The sequence below is a fragment of the Podarcis bocagei genome (assembly GCF_964188305.1).
Source record: "Podarcis bocagei genome assembly, chromosome: 7".
Lineage (NCBI taxonomy): Eukaryota > Metazoa > Chordata > Lepidosauria > Squamata > Lacertidae > Podarcis > Podarcis bocagei.
This window is the reverse complement of record NC_138132.1, coordinates 83,564,992-83,588,260: the sequence shown is the minus strand read 5'-3', so window position 1 is coordinate 83,588,260 and position 23,269 is coordinate 83,564,992. Positions and strand designations below refer to the sequence as shown.

At 50.3% G+C, this 23,269-nt stretch overlaps 1 protein-coding gene across 2 annotated transcripts in view; it reads right to left on the bottom strand.

Annotated features, from left to right (window-relative positions):
* Positions 1–16,177, bottom strand: part of PLEKHM2 (pleckstrin homology and RUN domain containing M2) — a 35,558-nt gene extending 19,381 nt beyond the window's left edge. The window contains exons 1-6 of one of the 2 annotated variants that reach the window (XM_081203493.1): positions 15,619–16,177; positions 7,440–7,546; positions 6,008–6,117; positions 4,675–4,774; positions 3,829–3,916; positions 2,033–2,219 (exon numbers count right to left, since the gene is read on the bottom strand). In XM_081203493.1, the coding sequence (XP_081059619.1) occupies positions 2,033–2,219; positions 3,829–3,916; positions 4,675–4,774; positions 6,008–6,117; positions 7,440–7,546; positions 15,619–15,681 (655 nt within the window). In that variant the 5' untranslated portion in view covers positions 15,682–16,177. The remainder of the gene's footprint in view (positions 1–2,032; positions 2,220–3,828; positions 3,917–4,674; positions 4,775–6,007; positions 6,118–7,439; positions 7,547–15,618) is intronic. The other variant, XM_081203492.1, reaches the window with a different exon arrangement.
* Between the last annotated feature and the right edge of the window lie 7,092 nt (positions 16,178–23,269).

The window sequence follows — 23,269 nt, the reverse complement described above, 5'->3', positions numbered from 1 at the left end:
TTTCATCTTGCGATGCACGGTTTCCCATAGGAATGCATTGAAAATCAATTAATGCGTTCCTAGGGAAACCGCCTTCAGACCAGGTCCGGGGACAGTCTGTCCCCGGACCTCTTCTGAAGGCTGGGGGGGGGATAAGGGCTTTTCTTCCCACCCCCAGCATTTTAAAAAACCCCGGGACAGCGGAGGACTTCTCCGCTGTCCGGGCAATCTTAAAATGCTGGCGGGCGGCATTTTAAAATCACCCCGGGACAGCGGAGGACTTCTCCGCTGTCCGGGGCGATTTAAAAGCCCCTGGGAAGGCAGGCAGGGGGGACAAAGACTTTTGCCCCCCGCCAGCCTTCAGAAGGTGTTCCCACCCCCCCGCCCCACTTCGGAGCACCGTTCCGAAGCGGGGCAAGGTGTTCCCACCCCCCCGCCCCGCTTCGGAGCACCGTTCCAAAGTGGGGCGGTGGGGGAAGGTGTTCCCACCCCCCCGCCCCGCTTCGGAGCACCGTTCCGAAGCCGGGCGGTGGGGGAAGGTGTTCCCACCCCCCCCGCCCCGCTTCGGAGCACCGTTCCGAAGCGGGGCGGTGGGGGAAGGTGTTCCCGCCCCCCCCGCCCCGCTTCGGAGCAGCGTTCCGAAGCCGGGCGGTGGGGGAAGGTGTTCCCGCCCCCCCGCCCCGCTTCGGAGCACCGGGAGAAGCAATCTCCCTGCAGCCCCTTGCTTCAAAAGAGGTCCGGGGGCAGCGGGGAAGAAGCGCTGCGCTTCGCGCTGCCCCCGGACCTCTTTTGAAGCAAGGGGCTGCGGGGAGATCGCAATCTCCCCACCGCCCCTTGCTTCAAAAGAGGTCTGGGGGCAGCGGGAAGCGCTTCCCGCTGTCCCTGGACCTGGGGCTGTGGGGAGAAGATCGCTTCTCCCGGCCGCCCCTTGCTTCAAAAGAGAAGACCCGCTGTCCCCAGGGCAAGCTTCGTTTTGCAAAGCAAGCCCATAGGGAAATTCGTCTTGCGAGGCAACTCGAAAACGAAAAAACCTTTCGTTTTGCGAGTTTTTCGTCTCGCGAGGCGTTCGTCTTGCGGGGTACCACTGTACATGGTTTGCCTCCTCCTCATTTAATGGCCACAACAACCCTGTGAGGTAGGTTGGGCTGAGAGGCAGTGACCCTGTGAGCTTCATGGCCAGGCAGAGATTCGAACCCTGGTCTCCCAGGCCCTAGTCTGACAATCCGTCCACTACATCATGCTGGTTCTTCCCAGCAGCACAGGTCTACAGAAGGGGCAGAGGAGAGGTGGGGAACTGTGGCTGGATTATACCACTCCAGGCTGCAAGGGGGGGGGGAGCCAGTTTCCAAATGCTCCCCCAAATACAAAACTTCCAGAAAGGAAACGCCATCATCGCCAGCAACAAACACGGCAGTTTACCAGGGAGGAATATTCAAGTTCGGCCTACTCCTTAGTTGTGCCTGCCTCCTATTCCTCTGGGTCTGTTCCTGCTTGCTTGTTCGTTTTTTGAACACAAGAGGGCATGAAAAAAGTGGTTCCGCTGACTGGCTCTCAGATGTGGTACAGTCCAGTCTAGCACCTCGGGACTACCCAGTTCATTCTACAGCACAGGCTTAACCAGCATCAGGTAGGGAGAAAACCGTGCACACCCCCAGCATGACATTTTCAAATACCTTATTAAACACACCACTCTGAAAGAAGTACTCCATTCATGTGTATCCAAGAGGAAGCCTTTTAGGCCATGGAGAGACCTGGCTGCAGGTAACTCCCACACCCTGGGTTTTGCCCACGAAGACGAGATGCCACCCATGCTCTGGCTCTCCAGCACAGAGGGCTGGAATACCCTACCAGCGAAATCACCCACGCTCCCTCCCCTTCTCTCTGCAGAGAAACAGCACCACTACTAGATACCCAAACTGGATTAACTCTCTGTGCCTTCGCCCCAAATTGCTGTTTTGTGAGCGAGGAGGGATTTCTGCCTGCAGACTTCAGGCACTGTGCAACAACCCCCTGGCCTCCTCCAGCCCTGTTCGAACACTTGCACCCCACTTACCCTCGCTGGAGGGGGCAATGGCACTGTCGTCCCATTCCAGGTTGGTGGAGGTGACGGAATTGAAGGAGTTGAGGGAGAGGCTGTCAGAGCCATGGACTGAGCTGGGCAGGCGGTCCTCGAAGTCTAGCAGGTACTGAGGCTTGTAGTAATCCGGCATGTAGGGCGCCAGGTCCAGGTAAGGGGCATCCTGGAAGGGCCAGGGAAAAACCTGGGGTTACTGTTCATCTAGGGCAGTGTTTTTCAACCACTGTTCCGCGGCACACTAGTGTGCCGCGAGATGTTGCCTGGTGTGCCGTGGGAAAAATTGAAAAATTCAAAAGATTTTTAAAAAATAAAAATGTCAAATTTTCGCCCACTAGGCGGGCGCCGGACTGTGTCCACCCTATTTTCCATCCGTCCTGGGTGGGGATCAGATCGGATGGGATCAGATGAGAGCGGACAGGCGGTCCGCTCTCATCTGATTCCCCATAGAGAGCAGCGGGGCTCTGACATCTCCCTCTCCGCACACAGTGCGGAGACGGAGCTGTCATCCGCCGGCTCAGCGGGGATCAGCGAATCGATCCCCGCTGAGCAGAGAACGGTCCACAACGTTCGATTCCAGCCAGAATATCAGCTTTGTGTTCAGCCAAACAGGCCCAGGTTGCGCACTGAATAAAGTATTTTATAATTTTTCATATTTCTGTTTACTTACTATTTCATAATAAAGTAATTATAAAATACTTTCTTTGTGTTTATTTGATTCCTATTCAAGAGAATTACTTTATATAGTCAATATAGGCACAGAGTTAAATTTTTTAACATTTCTAATGGTGGTGTGCCTCGTGATTTTTTTCATGAAACAAGTGTGCCTTTGGCCAAAAAAGGTTGAAAAACACTGATCTAGGGAATGGAGAAACCCACCTCCTGACCTGCCTCCCCTAGGGAACCCTGCTGGCAGCACAGCTGGCTGCTCACTGCTGCCACCATCCTGCTTCCAGGCGCCACCTCTCTTAGGGCACCTGCATGTGGCCAGCTGCCTCCAAGCACTGCAGAGAACTGGAGCCACAGTCAGGCCAGCGCTCAGAGGGCTGTTTATTAAGGAAGAACAAGAGGGGGTAACTTGAATAGGGGGAAGTCTCAGTACCCAGAGCCCTGGGAGAGGCATCTTTGTGGGGAAAAGGTCTGCTTGCAGGCTCCTTGACACTGATGCGCCTAGTTGGCAAATTAATTGAAAAGGGCTTGCCACTAAAGCTCAGAACACACCTCAAGGCACCTAAGGAATAAAAGGAAGGTGAAATGCTGCTCCTCTTTGGTCCAGACTAAATCAGAAGGCTGTAGCGAAAGGGGTTTGAACAGCCAGTGTAATGAAGGGGTCCCTCTTGAGTCTCTCTCTCTCTCTCCCCTGCCAGCCCAGTAAATCACTTTCCACACAGGGCTCTTAGTCCTAGTCTCTAGCAAAGTACTTCTTAAATGCTGCTAATGTAATACAGAAGCAGCAAGGGCCTTTCAAAATGGGGAAAAAATCAATGCAGCATCTTTATTTGGCCATAGATGCAGGAAATTGAACGGTAGGCCGGAGGTGGATTAAGCTTTCCTTGTGGCACCAAGAAGATGCTGCAACTCAGAAGGAGGCATGGAAATTTCCGTGAGTGTATTCTAAGCCTGAAGGAAGTTGTGATGCCAAAGACTGGGGTAGTCAAATGGGGGCCAGGGGGATTGAAAAATACCGGGCAGGTTTGCATCAAGAGTTTGTTCTTTGCTGCTTCTGTGTGTGTGTCTCTCTGCTACTCTCTAGCAAGAGGAGAAGATTTGCTCACCAGGTCCAAATCAAAGCGGATGAACTCCAAACCAGAGACCAGCGTGAGGAAGAGGGTCAAATGATGGTGGCTGCAGACAAGAGCGTTCCTGTGGGAGAGAGAAGTTGAAGCTGGTCATCCAAGAACCCAGAGGTTTCATGGCCCACCCAGGTAAAAACAAAGCCCAACCTCTTCCCATCTGATCTTTCCCTTCCTTCTGCAATCCAAAAAGACAAATTCTGCAAGTTCTGCAAGGAAGGAAAGATTGAAAAGGCTTCCGTTTAATATTCCAAGTCACGTAAGCAGATCTGTCTGTTTTGACTCCTTGCAACATCAATGAAGGCAAATATGTTGGTTTTCCAGAAAATTTTGAATCAGAAAGTTTTCCTTGTCTGGTATTCTGAACTGAACTGTGTTACACTGTTGTAAACGTTTTCCTTTTGCCTATCTTGTTTAAATAAAATCGTTAAGTTTTTATTTAAAAAAAGAAAAGAGAAGAGAAGTCTTCTGGCACCCTCAGTCAAATGGAATCTGAATTAGTGTGTTTATTTGACTTCCATTTAGAAAAAATGAAAGTAAGAGAGTCACCCATGCTAACAAAATGTACCGTTTAAACCTTTTCCCAATAACCCAAAGTCTGTTGAACTGCAATATTCAATTAAGTGGGGACACCCAATAATGTAAACTTTGTGTGTTTTCTATACTGCATTCAAAAAGACGATTTACATAAGAAACCAATGAACTGGAATAGTTGTATGTATTTTAAAACATGCCGACTCAACAGTTTGCACTTCCCTTACACCGTTTGAACATTAAGGGTGGGGGGGAAGCGCAGCTGTGCCTTCTCCATCCCAGTGCCAGACTCACTTGACGTAGTACTTGTGCAGCAGACTCAGGTTCTCCTGGAAAAGGCGCAGGTAGCTCTCCAGGGAGTTCTCATTGAGGGCCAGGTACAGCCATGCTCGGCCTGCAAGGGGGGGGCGGAAAAGGAGAGGGCTTTACGGGCACTGCTTGAGGAGTAGGCAACCTCCCACCCACCATGGTTAAATGTCAAGAGCAACAGGCTCAATGCACAGGCTTTGGGTAATGCCTCCGAGGTGTCACCATGAGACAAGGCTCAGCTGCTGCCAAGAGGTGCTGGGAAGCCATGCCCTGCTCCTTAACCTCAGGTTGCAGGACAATACTGTTTTTTCTGTATTACACAAGGCCAAGCCCATCAAATGTCTCAGGATTAAGCCCTTTTGAAAAAGGTGCCAGCCTTAAATCAGCCCCTGCTTTAACCAGCAAAACACTATGGGATCAGAGCATCCTCGCTCCTGTTAAGGAACCTGGTTCTGTACAAAGCTGGCAGCCTGGCGAAGATCTCAGTGCAGCTCAGAAGCTTGCATGTCCTTGTGTCAGCAGAGAGGGGTCTAGGGAACACAAATTCCCCTCCCCGTCCCAACGTATTTCAGAGTCAACACAACATGGTTACAGTAGGCCTGGGGAGTGCCTGGATGGGGGACCCCTGTGAGGAGGAGGACTGCTGAACCAGCCAATGGCCTGGCAGCTGGAAGACTGAATCAGTCCTTTGGATAGGAGCCCAAAGGGAGCAACAGCTTAGAACAGGATATGTGTTTCATTCATTTCAGAGAGTTTATATTCTCTCGTTCTACAGTAAAGAAAGCAACAATGGCAGTGCTCAGGGCAGATTTAAAACCCCCCGAAACAACAGCAATATAGCATTAAAAATAATAATAAAAGACCACAGGAAAAGAGACAACAGCTAAAATAACTGGAATAGAGCCATTAAAAATCCAGAATTGTAGCCAATGCTAGCCCTACTCTGAGTAGACCTGTCAAAGTTAAGGAACATGACTACTTTAGGTTTTTTAATTTAAATGCATCTCCTGAGTAGGACTAGGACAATCCCTAACTGGTCAAATTAAAAGATAGCCTAAATAAAAGTATCCTACCTGAGTGGTGGAAGGCAGGCAGAGAGGGGCCAAAGGGACCCCCTGAAGGACAGAGTTCCCTAGTTTCTCTCCTGCATCCTGAGAGCTCTAGTCGTGGCAGCAGCCAGGATGCAAAGGAGTGGTTTGTCTTCAGATCCTAGGGCGCAGGTTGGGTTTAAGTTGAACCAGAAAACATGTAACACAAACACTAGGCTACATTACATCCCGGGAAGGTGGTTGCCAGCCAGGCTCTGGCCCGCACTTACTGCGCCCCAAGTTGGTGGCCACGTGCTCCAGGACCTCGATCTGCTCAATGGCTTCTCGGCGAGTGAAATGGACCACCAGGACCCAGTAGCCCGAAGGGAGATCTTGCAGCCTGTGGAAACGGAGGAGTAAAAACAGGGTGATGGAGGACAGCCACTGTGTCAAGGCCTCGGCCTCAGAGCTGTTTAACAGAGCAGCCTGCAATATGAATATTATTTATCTGTGTAGCTGGGGCCATTACAAAATAATAATAATACACAAAGCAGAATAAAATACATTACACAGTTACAATAATTATTGAAACCAGGAATTCTGTCAGACAAGAGTTTGCTCCCCTGAAGAATTTAACTCATCATCCCAGCAAACTTTTCTCTTTAAAACGGGCACTCTAAAGGCAAAACAGGCCACTTTTTTCGAATTGTAAGGGGGACCTGCTGCACAGCCTGGAAGGCACATGGACTTCCTTTCATTGCCTCCGCAGCCCCAGAGAAAATGTTCAGGAGAGATCCAGCCCAGACCCAAAATATCTAACTCAACTTGCTCATGAATTGACTCCAGGTACCACCTGTCACCTTACAAGAACACCAGAGGAGCTTAGCTGCTGGATCAGGCCAAAAGCCTATCAAGACAAGCATTCTGCCCCACAGCAGCCAATCTGGTTCTTCCAGGAGGCTCACAGGCAGCCCCATGGCTGTTCCCCACCAGCTGGCATTCAGATGGCCTGCCATCTCTGATATTGGAGGAAGGCTGTGGCTGCAGTAGCTAGCAATTCCACTGATAGCCCCCCTCCTTCCGCTCGATGAATATCTGCCCAAGGTGGAGTCCATCACCACCTCTGGGGGCTCTGTGAGAACTCATAAGCTGCTTCTTCTTCCTGCCTGTCCTGAATCTCTCACCATTCAGCTTCTGCGGGATCTGAAAAGCTTCCCCTTGCCCACTTTCTCCATGCCTCTATCCCATCTCTCCACCTTTCCCCCTCCTTACACTAGCAAGTCCCAAACATGGCAACCTCTCTTCACAGGGGAGCTGCTCCATCGGTCATTTGGCTTTTCATTTTCAGACCCTATCTGAGGTGTGGTGATGAGAACCGTACGCAGTACTGCAAGTAAAGTTGCACCTTGGATCTGTAGAAGCGCACGGAGATATTGGCGACTTTAATGTCTGCCTGGCAGCCTTTTCCTGTCTGAAGCTGGCAGGGCTTTTACGCCTAGCCTGTTGCTTTAAGAGAAAACGCTCACAGGTTCTCTCATAAAGTGGGCCGAACAAGGAAGGGGGGGGGGACGGTAAGAGCCCTTCCCAAGTGCCACTCAAACAAGCCAGGTTCTTAATTCACGAAGTGTTCCTTCATCTTTGCAACATTTTCAAAGAGAGGAGTGGCACTGGGGGTTGGGAATATTTTCAACACCGAACTGGAAAGCGGTTAGGAAGGCCTACCCATACAGCAGCGCATGGTCAAGGTGCTCGCAGAGCCTCTGCAGGACCTTGTCGTGGTTCCTGATGGCCGGAGTTTCATCCTCACAGGCGGCGAAGTAGCTTTGCAGCTAAGGGTGAGAGAAAGAGAAAAAACACGTCAGTGAATGAATTTTGGGAGAGAGCATTCTGCCTTGTAGAATTATAGAGCCGGAAGGTAGCAATGAAGGAATTGTGACACCCCTGAGGGGTCCAGGGGGCAAGCACCTAGGAGCTGAGATGCCTCTGAAGGGCTCAAAAGGCTTTTCCCAGCCGTGCCTGAAGATGCAGAAGAAGAAGAAGAAGAAGAAGAAGAAGAAGAAGAAGAAGAAGAAGAAGAAGAGGAGGAGGAGGAGGAGGAGGAGTTTGGATTTGATATCCCGCTTTATCACTACCCTAAGGAGTCTCAAAGCAGCTAACAATCTCCTTTCCCTTCCTCCCCCACAACAAACACTCTGTGAGGTGAGTGGGGCTGAGAGACTTCAAAGAAGTATGACTGGCCCAAGGTCACCCAGCAGCTGCATGTGGAGGAGCGGAGACGAGAACCCGGTTCACCAGATTACGAGTCTACCGCTCTTAACCACTACACAACACTGGCTCTGCTGATGGGGATTGAACCTGGTGCTTTCTGCTTGCAAGGCAGGCGCTCTGGCCGTGAGCTATTTCCTGCAGGTGACAAGAGGGGTCCAGCTGTGAAGCAAGCGGGGGGGGGGGCAGGGAGATATTTATTGTGGGTACCTTCCATCAGCACCACTTCTGTATGCCTGCTGGGATACAGTTGTGTATGCAGACAGTTCTCCCGGCCAATCAGACGCACAGAGCAAGGTGGGAGGGACATTTTCTCCCTAAGCCAGGGTTCCCAGCCTCTCCGGTTTTGGGAGGGACACCCAAGCAATGCGCTGCCTCAGCTGGATGAGGCTCCTGCGACGAGCTGATCGGATCGCAGGGAGAGCCTGAGGCAGCAGAGGAAACACCCCATAGCTCCCGTCGCCCATTTTGCAATTGCTCACCCAAGGGGTGTGTCCCACAGTGTACCTGCACAGAAGCTCTCCAGCACAGACTGCAAGGAGAGGAGGGGGGGGGGCGCAAGGAAGAGCTGCTCCTGGCCTGGAGGGGGTTGGCCTGTCTGCCTCTTGGAGCTCTGCCCCCTAGGGGCTAATGGCAGCAAGTGCAAGGGAAGCAACACTGAGGACACACAGGGAAGGGGGCTCGGCGGCAGAGAATCTGCTAAGCTTGCCAAAGGTCCCAGGCCCCAGTAGCGTCTCCCCTGCTTGAAACCGAGGAACCACTGAAGCTAAAGGACTGAAGTTAATCATGGTCATTAATTCCAATGGATCTACTCTGAATAAATGTTAATTGGATACAACTCTTTCTTTCCCAACCATAAAGGAAATCTCAGAGTCCGACCCCACTACTGGCTCTAGGCCTGGCCCCAGTACAGCAATACCCACTGTACCCCACTATCACACCCTTGGTGTGGATGCAGAACAGCACCCAAATGGTGTTCAAAACTAGTCATTTTGCACCTGGCTATCGGTCACTTGCGATAGTGAAGTGAAGATGCCTGGGCGCCAGGATGGTGCCTGACATCTCCAGAGGTGCATGCCTGGGAATCATTGGATCTGGACTGTTTTCACACACTAATACTCCATCCTGTAGAATTCAATCCGTTATATTCTATCTGCACAATCAGAATGGATTTTAGGAGCCAAAATGCTCTTTCTGGAAAAGGAGCAGTGAACAACGCTATAGTTAACTGTTGTCGCTTGTCTTCACTTCCTCCATCCCACTGCCCTGCTCACAGTTGTGAAGAATATTCTTATGTTATGAATGGTCTGTGTAACCATTAAAAATAAGAGGTTGGAACAGGACAATATATGTGGACTGTCCCTGGATCAATGACTTTTCTTCTTTAAGTTCTCAACGTTCTACACCTAGTTCATGGTTTCCATCTGAACTAACCAAATGTTTAACCGAGAATTAATCACAGTCAGTCCATCATTTGAAAAATAAGACTTCAGAGCTGCCTGGCCCAAAAGTGGCAACTAAACATCCTGTTTACTTTGGTTTAAGGAGCCATTCGGCACCTAGTTTATATATCTGACTTTCTCACACTGCACCCAATGGGGTAAAAACTGCATGTTCTGGTAAAAACACCTGCTCCAGGGGGGCTGAAAAATCCCGACCAGCAGGAAAGGCAGGAAGCTGGACCTCCCTCCCTGATCAGGGTGTCAATTCACGTGTCAACTGGATATCCTGCCAAGCAATACTTGACTGATCAGGTTCTGCCCCAGCTGATGCCACCAAGCAAAGCTGACCCATAAGGTGACAGGGCAAAATTTCCTCCTGTGGGAATGCTGGTCTGGTGAGTCACAGAGCTATTTATAAACCCTTTGACAAGCAAAACAAACGGCGTCCATGTTTAAGAGACACCCATGTGATTGCCCAAGCACATTCACAGGCAGGACACACAAACAGAGAGAGCACCGTAAACAGACGCCTGAGATGTTCGGCTTGAACCCGGCTGACTATTCAGAGCTGATGGAAAATACCCCCATGACAAGAGGTCAGTCCCAGCCTCCCCTGCCGTATGGAGTGCTGAGGGGCCTACTGCTCTGTGGAATACTTTCCATGAACACCTAGTCCCCAACTGGGGGTGGGGTGGGGCCCACAACTGCTCAGACCAGGAAGGAAGCAGGGGCTCTGCAACTTCCACACGTCACCTGGACAGAGGGCCGGTATCTCATGCTTTGCATGCAGAAGGCCCCAGGTAGAAGCAAAGTGCCTCTCTCTGCTGGATACCCTGGAGAGCTGCTGCCAGTCAGAGCAGGTGACACTGAACTAGATGGATCAATGAATCAACACCAGATAACTCAGCTTGCCATCCTCCTGCTCTGTGGGCACAGGGGGCCACATGGGATGGGGGTGATGCCCACCAGAGACCCTTTCATGGCAACTCTGAGCCAGTTTCTTCAGTGCTCAGCTGCCAGCGCTGGGCAGATTCCAAAGACTGGAACCAGAAAGGCAGCGGCTGGTGCAGCTCATGAGCTGAGCAGGCTGAGACTGACGCAAAGCATATGACTGCTCCTTCGAGGACGGAACAACCACTTCACAAAGGACGGAGTGGGGGGTTGCAGGGAGGCCACAGATCCCCTGCCACGCAGCAAAATCCTGGAAAGCACACTAAGAGAGGACCCTGCAGAGAGGAGGAGGAGGACTGTGGCCTGCTCACTGAAACCCCCCTAGAGGAAAGGGGCTCCCCGCTTAAGTGGTCGGCGGCCAACTTCTGCAAACTGGCCCTTGTACTGATGTGAAACTCGCTGAGAGAGGAAGGAGGGAATGTGCTTTTGACAGCATTCTCTGCTCACGGCAACAGCTGGAGGAAACTCTGCTGATGGTAACGCGGGAGCTGGAAAGTTGCTCTTCACCATTTCGTTCTTTCGGTGGCCATTTGGGTCCTGCTCTACAGCCAGTACCTGGGGGCCCTGTCAGAGCTCAGAGCTGATCACACAGCAGCCCTCCTCGCTTTCGCTGCCTGGATGCCAACGTTTGCCCCTTCCATGGCCACATGCCATGCCTGACTGGCCGCAGGCTGCAGGAGACAAGGAAGGAATGACAACAGCTCCCTCTCCCAACTCCCAGCCTTGGCCTCCCTCCTCCTGTGCCCAGCAGCCAACATAGCCAACAGCTGCTCTGCTCCTACAAGGGGCTACTCTCAGCACCTTTCTCCCTACTCCTCTGCATCACAGATCTTCCATGCACCTGCTGGTGGCTGCCCTGACATGGCACCCAACGCACAGGCTACACAGTCTGGCACCGGTGGGAAACTCTTGTTTTATAAAGCAGCCCAGTAGTTGTTAAACATAGAAGACCATGCTCCTGCCACTGAAGCTCAGGACAGGACCCTTTGACCAAACCTCATTAATGGATTTACCTGATATGCAGCTGTTCCCCATTCACCTCAAAGAAAGAAATCAAGCCTTTAATACCACTCTTCATTGCAAATTCCTAGGACTGAGATGAGCTGCAGCAGCCCCTTCCCCAGGGGACTGTGTTTCTTGCTGAAACGACAGTTTCCAGGGGTTGCATTCCACATTAGTCCTCCTCAGAGTAGACCCACTGAAATTAGTGGGTGTGACTAACTTGGGGCCATTGATTTTAATGGGTTGACGCCGAGTAGGACTTACCTAGATACCACTCCAGGGTGCTTTAGGAAAGCCCACAAAAGGTTAGCATATATGCAATGGCAAAGATCACAACTCTTTGCCAAAGAATTTTGCAATACTCCTTCACGATTTCAAGTCCCCCGCAACCGCTGCATTATGCCACCCACTTTCAAACAAGAGGGATGAAGGAGTTGCAGCAATGCTCTCCTCCCAGGGTGGAGTTAGGGAACATTTGGGCATCTTATAAAATTAAGCCTAGGCCCATCATCTGATTAACTAGTTCAGTGTTCCCCAACCTTGGGTCTCCAGCTGTTTTCGGACTACAATTCCCATCATCCTTGACCACTGATCTTGCTAGTGAGGGATGATGGGAGTTGTAGTCCAAAAACAGCTGGAGACCCAAGGTTGGGGAACACTGGACTAGTTTATGAAATGTATATTCCACCCTTCCCTCACAAATGAGCCCCGGGTGATGCGACCTTACAGTACGAACTCATGGAGACCCAATTTTATGAGGAAAAAACTACCGGACAGCAATTTATGAAGGTTTTGAGGTCTCTACCTGCTTCCTTCAGAATTTTGGAAAGGAGTTTACAGGGGTTTTGCATTTTCTCTGCTTTGCAGCCATGGGGAGGAAGCAGGGGGCATGGCCAAAAAAACCACATGGGCCAAATGGGGAGGTCTGGTAGGCCACAGGCTGGAGATTCCCCAACCCAGCACTAGAGTTTATGCAATATTTCGTGTTGAGTGGGAAGAGCTAGCCATGAAATACTGGCAATTTGTGCAACTGCTGTGGGACAAGTGGAAATGGATTTGCCTGGGGAAGACAGGAGCGATTATGTGGAGCAAGGGGCTGACGGGGGGGGGGGGTGGAGGAGTTGAGCGAGTGAGAGGGGAAGAGAAGATGGAAGCAAGTCTGAAGACATCTACTTGCTGGTATCTAAGGTGCACTGCTAACTGATTGCTTTAAACGGTTTTAAGTTGTGATTACTTTTTGTTGCGTGTTACGCTATCAAAGAGGACCGTGTAGAAACAGTGACTAACCTACCAACAATGGCTAAGGTGTTCATTATGTACTTTCAGAAGAAACCCCACTGTCCTGCCTGCATTGGACCGGTTTTTAATAGAATCTGAGACATCCCGATGACGCCAAAATGAACATATTGTTCCTGGATGTGGAAAGGACTAAAGTTGAGCAAAGAAACGGTGCATAATATCTGCAACATCCTGGAATGACAGATGTCAGGGCAATATTAGCCTTATGCACGCACACACACAGTTATATGAACATTTTAAATATTTGCATTATACAGGTGTATCTCTGCTTTGGATATTGCTGTTTGACTGCACATATATACGTATACCACAAAGGGTGAGTTACTTTTTGTTATTGTTTTGTAAACCACTGTAAGAGTCTCCAGTTTAGGATTAGGGCTGGGCGATATCTGGTTTTCAACATCGTGATATGTCACCAGCTAAACGTTGCAATATACCGCTATATCACAGTGTCTGAAATAAGGATGGAGCTATGTAGAGGCATTGCCTGCTTCAAAGTTTTTCCTGCACCATGATTTCTGCATAGCACACACACACGTGATGATTCACGACATATTGCCAAGTCAAAAATTATGAAACCGGTATCACAATATTGGCTTCAATCCAGTTTTGGATGATATATTGCCAGCCCTAGTTAGGATTAAAGCTAAGGATGAGCATTATAGGGTATAAAGAAATCCAAAGGCCAGATCTAGTAAAAGGATAAAGCCTTTTTAAAAAAATGGATTTCAGTAGTGAATATAAAAGGCACAGTTGGTAACAAAGAGGACAGTCTCACCTCCGGTTCCCTACAGCCAAGCAAAGTCATGGCAAAGGATAGCCAGATCTAGATAGTATAAAACCCTAGTTCTGCAAACTGAATATATTATCCAAAGGCACTTTCCCTTCATATTACATCTGGCTGCAGATATTGCATGGAATAGCCTGTGCATTTGGATAAGTGGGTTATTATGGGCTTGGGGGATGAAAGTCAGGGGCAGGGAAAAGGTTACAGAAGGCAAAGGAGAAGAAAGAATGACTGGTGAATTGGATGATGCAGTGCTGGGAAACACAATTAATGCAATTATGAGAACTACACACTGCTGGCTCTCCTTCTTGCCAATCAATGGGTTGTTTCTTCAAGCAGCAAAGGACCAGCAGAGAGCAAAGTGCCTCCCATCGAAGGCATCTGCTTGTTTAAGAGGTTGGGAGAGATAAGCTCCACAAAACACTGAGGCTTTCCTGCTGGGGAAAGGCCTGACATGGTGGGGAGCCATCAGGGTACCCTGCAGATGTTGCTGGACTCAAATACCCACCATCCACAGCTGCATGCCAAACAGTCAGAATAGCAGCTGCTGAGAAGCAAAGCAGAGGGAAGATGCTGTTGCACTCAGGTCCATCATCTTGCAGACTTTCCAAAGGAATCTGGTTGGCCACAGCGAGGACAATTGGCCTTACGTTCTTAGGATGGTAGACCCTTGGTCACCTGGCTCAGGATGACCCACACGGACTGCCTAGTGTTTTGAGCAGGGGATTTTCCCACCTGGAGATGCCATGGACTTTCTGCACAGTAAGCAGGTGCTTCACCGCTGAGCTGCAGCCCTTCCCTTCAACCTCGGTTTGTTGTCAGTAAAATGGGAACAGAGGCTTCTCTAAAAACATCCATTGCTGAAGAAAGCAGCCCTTTGGCCCACTGAAATTTCAACACGCGCTGCAGCTTGCTTGTTGCAGGCTTATTACAGTCCAGCTAGCATAAGGAAGCAAGAGAGCGCAGTAGCTGGGCTATGGGCGCAAAGGCAGACCATGCGGGAAAAGAGATGTACAATTGCAACCAGGGAAGCTGGTTAAGTGATGTCATATGGTGCTAAAACAGAGGTGACAGCTTTGTTGAAATGGTCAGAAAGCACAGCTTGAGCAGTTATCATTAGCATGGGGTGGGCCCTGATAGGGTGCTCCTGGGTGGGTGGGTGGGTAGTGTTCAGAAGAAGCCACACCAGCAGGAGAATACCGTATTGTATTCTATGACAGCTTCCCTGCCCCTGACTTTCTTCCCCCACGCCCACCACAATCCCCCAGCATAGAAGGCTTATCAAGAGAGAGCAGGGAAAGGATTGAGAAATCTGCAACGAATTTAAAAAGGCTGATTTAACAGTATTATAAGTAATACTATGCTACTGTAGCTAATCACATCAACAACATGTGACAATGATGAAACGACGTTACTAACAACACTATACGTCAACAATGGGCTGCGTCCTCCTCTGAGAAGACCCACTGAAACCAATGAGCCAAAAATCCACCACACCTATCAACTTCAGCGGGTCCCGCTCTGAGTATAAGTTGTACCGGATAGCACCTCTTGATTTTATTTATATTGCATTAAATCCATAACCTGCCCTTCCTCCCCGAAAGGAGCCCATGAAGCAGTTCTTAAGTGACTCAGATTCCTGTGACCTACCCTGCTCTTGGTTTAACTGCTTTTAATTTTGAAAGTGAAGCGACGGCTGTAAGCCTGGAGCCTGCCTGTCAAAGGGGGGAGGGGAATAATAAATAATAATAATAATAGAATTTATATACCGCCCTATACCCGGAGGTCTCAGGGCAGTTCACAGAAAAGGTAATAAATCCAAGAACGCCAATGATGGTAGCAAAAGGACAAGAAAACTAACAGATCTTAATAACAAATCATAATGATTGTGAATAACAGCAACAACAGCGAACAAGAATAACGAGTGACATGTAATAGTAATAACAACGAATAAGAATTGGGAGTAAGGGGAGGTTGAAAGGAAGAGAAATATCCTGGGATGGGGATGGCCGGCTGTGTGTGTCTGTTGACGGCGTTAGGGGGCGGTTAAGTGGGGCTGGGAAGGGCACCCTTGTGGCGGGATGGGGGGGGGAGTCTATGGGTTTCCCCCTCCAACACCAACCCAATAAAACAACCCCCTCCGCACCCCGCTGACCTTCTTGACGGAGAGGGAGATGTTCTCCAGGATGCGGTCCTTGACCTGCCCGGGGGGCTCCATGGCCGGCGCCGACGCGCTCCTCTGGCGGAGACCCCGGCCGCCCCGACGGCGAGGACGTCCGCCCCCACGGCGCTGCGGACCCCTCGCTCCCTCCGTCCTGAGGGTCCCCCGGGGGCCACGGAGAGGAAGGTCCTCCCCCAACCCTCAAGGCCCGCCCCCCACCGGGGGCACTTCGGGGGCGGGGAAGAGGAGGACGAAGAGGGCCCTCGGGAAGGATCCTGCGCGGAGCCGAGGAGCGGGACCGGCCGGGGAGGAGGGGGAGGGCCGCCACCGCCGCCGCGGGGTGGAGCCGCCTCGTGACAAGCGGGGAGGCGCCCAGGGAAAGCGCCGGGACCGGCCCCTCTCGCCTCGGGCCTCCTGCGGCCTGTGAGGAAAGGGAAGCGAGGAGGACAGGCTGGGCCCGGCAAGGCGGGAGAAGAAGTGGCAGCCACCGAGACCGCCGCCGCTGCCGCTGCCGCTGCCGCCGCCTCTGCCTCCCGGCGGCTGCTGCAGTCCGTCCCCGGCCAGGCCGCTCTTGGCCCGCGCAAAGGACACCGGGAAATGTAGTTCGCCGGGTCTGAGGGGGAACAAGGAAAGCGTATATAGTGTGCCTAGGAGGAGAGGGAGAAGCGAGAGGGCTCTTCAGGGGCCCCTTTCCCACTCTACAATTCTGCCCTACCGTGGTGGACTCTAGACACACACACTAAAAAAACGCTGTGAAAATGCTTTAAAAAAAGACACGTTTTGAAAACTATGTTGAATCTGCCGTAAGCTCACCACCGCCATCTAGTGCCACATTTGTATAATGCACTTGGAATGCTGTATTTGCAGATGTATAGCTGAGTCCATATGATTATACAGTAATTTTATATCTATCATCTGTCTGTCTGTCTGTCTGTCTGTCTGTCTGTCTGTCTGTCTGTCTATCTATCTATCTATCTATCTATCTATCTATCTATGTTTTCCTTCTTCTCATAGGTGAAGGACTTTGGATTCCATTGCTTTAACTGTATCAATGTTTAATTGGTTTTTTTTATAATGATTGTTCCCTTCCCCTCCTATTTCCCCCCTCCTATTTTTTGTTTGCCCCCTTGTTTTTCTCACAAAACCCTGCGAAGTAGGCTAAGCCAAGAGGCAGAAGGGCACTGCCTGCTAATTCTCCTCACAACAAACCTATCAGGTAGGCCAGGCTTAGTGTGAGGCACCCGGCTCCTTTTTAGTCCTGCGACCACCCAGGGAGGAAGCTAACAACAAGGTCCACCAGCACAGCTTTGAACCCAGATCTCCACCATGCAGACTTCTGTTATTGTTAAGATAGTTTTTAAAGCTCTTGAGAGATATATTTTTGCAAGCTGCACGGGGTAGGAACTGACCAGAGAAAAGTAGGTTCTAGATACCAAAATAAATTTTAAAAACCAATACTCTCATGCCAGCACCCCCATCTTTGGTAAAAAATTTCTTCAACCCTCAGCTCAGTGATGCAAACACTTCTTTTCCCCTTCCGCTAACAAAATTATATGTGTGTAAATATGCATGTGCAAATACGTGACCTCCTGCCCTCAACACACATGGCATTTTCCAAATTTCAAGGGAGGGTAAAGTCCCAGCCCCCAGCAAGTTTACAATCTAAAATTTGGTATGTGCTAATTCACCCCCTTCTGACACTGGATGGGAGCTTGTTCACACATTTTATTGTGTGAACACCCTTCCAAGAACTTCTACCTATTCAATTCCTTCTCCCTCCCAATTCGTTTTCCTTTTGTGCTATGTATTTTGGGGTTGCAAGGCTGTCCTTTTTTTAAAGGGATGTCCTTAATTTAAAATCTGCAAGCACACCTCTTACCAGCCTTACAAGAATTCCAGCGTTCACCCTGGGGAAAAAATACTTGCATTAGGCCAACCAAAACGTTTTACAAAACAGTGTGTGCAACGTGGCAGTTGGCCTAATGAAGGTATTGCCCCGATGTGCATTTTCTTACGTGTTAAGGTAGCTCTGTGTGTCCTTGCCATAATGCCAATTTCTATTCCATTCCAGAGGCAAAATGCAAGCTGGAGTTTGGCCCTTCTGTCAGCTTGTCAAGGCTTCACCAGTGAAATCCGTGCCTATTTATTAAAGACAGAGATGAGTCATACCACAAGACAGCGACTAGAGTTGGCCACCCTACTTGGCGTGGAAGAGGAGAGCAAGCCCAAACAGGTAACTCGGTGGCCTATTTCTTGGGGTAAGCTTGCTAACTCGGTGGAGTAAGCACCTTGGAGGTGTCACACACCCACAGATGCTAAGCTGAACCTGCCTAACCACTTTATAGGGTGCAGTGGGAAAGGTGTGCAGAAGTGCTTGAGGGGATGCAAGCAACAATACAAAAGTGCTCCAGCATCAGCAGTGCGCTACTGGATCAAAGGCCTGTGTGGACCAATATCCTAGACATGGGTGCAGCAGCACTCGCCAAGGTGTGTCTAGGCTCCCTTGTGCCCTTGGCAAGGAGCTGTATTGGTGCTCTCCTGCCAACCCCTATCTGGCTTATGCTCCACCAGCAACAGATATTCACCCTGCCTCCAATACTGGAGGTAAGATAGCCACATCCTCCTCTATGGTTTTGTTCAAGCCCTGATCTGGCCACAGTGATCCATTCGATGGTCACCTCCAGGCTTGATTATCGTAACTCGCTCTACGCAGGGCTGCCCTTGAAGGTGACCCAGAAACTCCAGCGGTGCAGAATGCCGCAGCGAGGCTCCTTACGGGGTCCTTGCCGCAGGATCACATTCATCCAGTGCTTTACCAACTGCGCTGGCTCCTGGTGGAGTACAGGGTCAGGTTTAAGGTGCTGGTTTTAACCTTTAAAGCCCTATGCGGCCTAAGACCCACACACCTACGGGACCACCTCTCCTGGTATGCCCCGCGGAGGACCTTAAGGTCCACAAATGACATCATTTTGGAGGTCCCAGGGCGCAAGGTGGTTAGATTGGTCTCAACTAGGGCCAGGGCCTTTTCAGTACTGGCCCCAACTTGGTGGAACACTCTGTCACAAGAGACTAGGGCCCTCCGGGATTTGACATCTTTCTGCAGGGCCTGCAAGACAGAGCTGTTCTGCCTGGCCTTTGGTTTGGACTCAGTCTGACCCTTATGTTTCCCTCCCCTTTTGGTTTTGATATATGGGCTACTTTTAAAATGAGGCTGCATTTAAAATTGCATTTTAACCTGTATTTTAAATTGGTTTACTCCCCTATTATGTTTTTGCTGTAATTTTACTAGTGTTAGCCGCCCTGAGCCTGGCTCTGGCTGGGGTATAAATAAAAATTTTTATTATTAAAGACATCCAATTCAGCACTCACTAAATCCTGCAGCAGTGTGTTCCACAGATTAATTATGTGCTTTGTGAAGAAGTCCTTCTTGTTTGTCCCAATTTTTCTCCAACGTTCAGCTTAATTGGATGAGGCCCCCCCAGCTATGTTCCATGTGTTTTTTAGTGAGAAAGGGAGGAAAAAATCCCAACAACCATTATGATAAAACTTTGTTTTTATTTTTAAAAATGTTTTTACATGTTTTTCTTCTGATTGTTTATCCCCAAGTATTAAAAAAAACACAAAAGTGGGCTGCCAGTGGCAGAAACAAAAAACATAGCTTGATCAGAAAAACAGCAAGGAAACTCCCAATGCTCCCACAATGCTGAAGCTGTCGGTGGCAAGAACAACCCAGCCCAAACAACTAAGTTGATAGCCCAGAAGGGTGCATTGAGCACTCCTGAGAGACCCAGACCACTGGAAAAAGCCTGAGCTCAAGGACAGACAAGTTCTACTCAAGAATGGACACACTGAAATTACTGGGCCCAAGTTAGGTGCGTTCATTCATCTCAATGGGCCTACTTCGAGTAGGGCTAACGTTGGATCCAGCACCTTTCCTCTGTTCAGCATCTATCACACAGGGTTTCTGTTCTTATGCAAGAACTACCATATTTTTTGCTCTATAAGACTCACTTTTCCCCTCCTAAAAAGTAAGGGGAAATGTATGTGCGTCTTATGGAGCGAATGCAGGCTGCGCAGCTACCCCAGAAGCCAGAAAAGCAAGAGGGATTGCTGCTTTCACCGTGCAGCGATCTCTCTTGCTGTTCTGGCTTCTGAGATTCAGAATTTTTTTTTCTTCGTTTTCCTCCTCCAAAAACTAGGTGCGTCTTGTGGTCTGGTGCGTCTTATAGAGCGAAAAATACAGTAAGCATTAGGGAGAACTTTCTCACAGTAGTAGCTGTTCCAACAGCGACTCCTTTGGAAGGTGACAGAAATTCCTTTATTGGAGGTTTTTAAACAGAGGTTGGATGGACACCTGTCAGGGAAGCTTCAGCTTTCCAGCTCTACATTTTTTTGATTTTGTATCCAGACAGGCATTGGACATTTTCTCCATCTTGGCCCGTACACTAGAGCAGAGCTTTCCAAACTTTTCATGTTGGGGACACACTTTTTAGACACGCATCATTTCACGACACAGTAATTCAGTTTTACTAGCAAACCGGAGGTTAAACGTGCCCCTTTCCAGCCCCGGGAGGAGCATTTGCACAACACACCTACACAATGCAGCCAACACACTTAACGTGTCGTGACACACAATTTGGAAAGCTGTGCTCCAGAAGTATCCCTGTGGCATGCCAAGTTTCAGCATCCTCTTGTGAGCCATCACTACACCTTGCAGCAGTGAATTCCACAGTTCCACTCTGCGCTGTGTGAATAAATACCTGCTTTTGTCTGCCCTCTCACCATTCAACAGATGATCCTGTGGGGTTCTACTGTTCTGAGATAGAACTACCAACACCACACATTTTGGGTTGCCCTTTTTTCAGCTTCACAATATCCCATCGGAGCCGATGAAAACAGAACTGTGCCCAGCATTCCATAGAATCACATCGTTGGCACTTTTGTTTTCAATCTCTTTCCAAATAATCCCTAGCGTGGAATTCTCTCTCCCCCCCCCCCAACTGCCACCCTGGACTAGGTTTCCACTCTAAAAGCCTTCTTTGTAAGGATTTCCCTCTTTTACAGGAGGAAGAGATGAAGAGGCGGCAAAGATGTTCCTGGGTATGACAAAAGAATCCCCCCTATGCCATTACAAAGACGGAACAGAAACATTATTCAGACTTCCAGCCCAATTCTTGATTTCAGGTCCCAGCTCACACCTACAATTGGAGCTTTAATTAGGTTTAAGCCCTAATGAAGAGACCTCGGGTTGTGTCAAGAACCACGGGACAAAACAACACAGCTGCCCTGCCCATTGAGAAATATAAAAGCCAATTGTCATTCCTATCAGTTCTAGTGACACTCCACACACACAGGTTCCTGGTGAGGCAGGGAGCAGAACAGAAGGAAAGCAAGACAGCTTTTGTATTAACTAGCAAAGCTAGATGGATTTGTAGTGGGGCCATGTTTTGCTTTGGGTCTGCTCTCTGCCATAAAGGGGATCTGTAATGTCTGAATGATATAAGGAATAGAATAGTGGGGTGGGTAGATTGGAGTATTGTTGAAAAGAGGGTGTCCGTTCTTTTCCTTCTCTCTCCTAGTGCCGCCTCAATATTGCTTTGCTCCCAGGACAGTCCAGCCTGATTAAGTCTGATCTCACCCATCCTTTCAGCGGTGGAGTCGGACATTTTCATGATCCTCCAGGAACGTTTTCTTCCCTGTCTCCACCATTTATTTTCTTTGCAAAATATTCTCTTAGCTGTGTGGTTCACCCAGTGCAAACAAGCACTCCAAGTGCTCATTGCTTTTCAAACCCCAATGTAGCCGTGCACCATTTTGGTCCACTGGGAACTAGATAATCGCCATTACAATGTAAACAGAGTACTGGACAGTGCAGCAAGATAGTTACGGAATGAAACACCCAAGCTGCAGAGTACCCAGAATGACAGAGAATTCACTAGTTTAAACCTGAGTCTCTTTTCATACGCAACAAAGACAGTTTCAGGATTTTGCAGGGCTTGCAAATATAAAGCGGAGCTCCCTGGCTTGGGTCCAGGGGACCAAGGTCTCCGTCTATGGCATTCCCATGGCAAACACGATACCTGATGTACCTAAAAGCCATTTCAAGAGGGGATGCCTGCTGGAGAAAAAGGCTTCTGGGTTCCTCACCTCGGAATGGGAGAGGTTTATACATACCGTATTTTTCGCCCCATAGGACGCACTTTTTCCCCTGCAAAAATGAAGGGGAAATCTGGGTGCGTCCTATGGGGCGAATGCAGGCTTTCGCTGAAGCCTGGAGAGCGAGAGGCATCGGTGCGCACCGACCCCTCTCGCTCTCCAGGCTTCAGGAAGCTATCCGCAAGCCTTGCAAGCCCGGTGGGAGTACCCGCGAGCTCACAAGGCTTGCGGGCAGCAGCCTGCAGCCCCCGCGAGTGTCCGCAAGCCTTGCGCGCCGGCAGGAGGTCCCACCGGGTGCGCGAGGCTTGGGGCAGCAGCCTGTCGCCCGAAGCACGGGGAGCCCTCCGGAGGGCTCCCCCTGCTTCGGGCGAGTGTCTGCAAGCCTCCCGCGCCCGGCAGGAGGTCCCACCGGGTGCGCGAGGCTTGGGGCGGCAGCCTGTCGCCCGAAGCACGGGGAGCCCTCCGGAGGGCTCCCCCTGCTTCGGGCGAGTGTCTGCAAGCCTCCCGCGCCCGGCAGGAGGTCCCGCCCGGTGCGCGAGGCTTGGGGCGGCAGCCTGTCGCCGGAAGCACCAGGAGCCCTCCGGAGGGCTCCCCCTGCTTCGGGCGAGTGTCTGCAAGCCTCCCGCGCCCGGCAGGAGGTCCCACCGGGTGCGCGAGGCTTGGGGTGGCAGCCTGTCACCCGAAGCACGGGCAGCCCTCCGGAGGGCTCCCCCTGCTTCGGGCGAGTGTCTGCAAGCCTCACACGCCCGGCAGGAGGTCCCGCCCGGTGCGCGAGGCTTGGGGTGGCAGCCTGTCACCCGAAGCACGGGCAGCCCTCCGGAGGGCTCCCCCTGCTTCGGGCGAGTGTCTGCAAGCCTCACGCGCCCGGCAGGAGGTCCCGCCCGGTGCGTGAGGCTTGGGGCGGCAGCCTGTCACCCCGAAGCACGGGGAGCCCTCCGGAGGGCTTCCCCTGCTTCGGGCAGGTGAGCGCAAGGCTTGGGGCAGCAGCCAGGGCTGGGGAGGGAAATAATTTTTTTTAATTCATTTCCCCCCCCCCAAAAAATGAGGTGCGTCCTATGGGCCGGTGCGCCTTATAGGACGAAAAATACGGTACACACCCATTGGGGCCCAAATGTCATCTCCCACCATGCTAACTTCGGGACGCCTTCAGAAATGGTTGACAACCCAACAGCACCACAATCTAGCCCTCCCCCTTGAACCCAAACACACACCAGGAGAGGCCCAAACAAAAAATAAATAAATTTAAAAATAGGGGGAAGGGAAAGCGTGTTTCAAAATGGACAACTCTGCTGCCAAGATTTGGGTTCAGTGTTTTTTTTCTGGGGGGACACAGGGGTACACCCCCCCTAAACATTTTGTGAATCTTTGTACTTTTGTCCATTTACTGCATTTCTTTTTCCCAGATCTGAACTATAAAATGGTGATTTTCTTGAGTCAAAATGAGAGTACCCCTAAACATTTTTTTTAGGGGGGGAAAGCACTGTTCCTG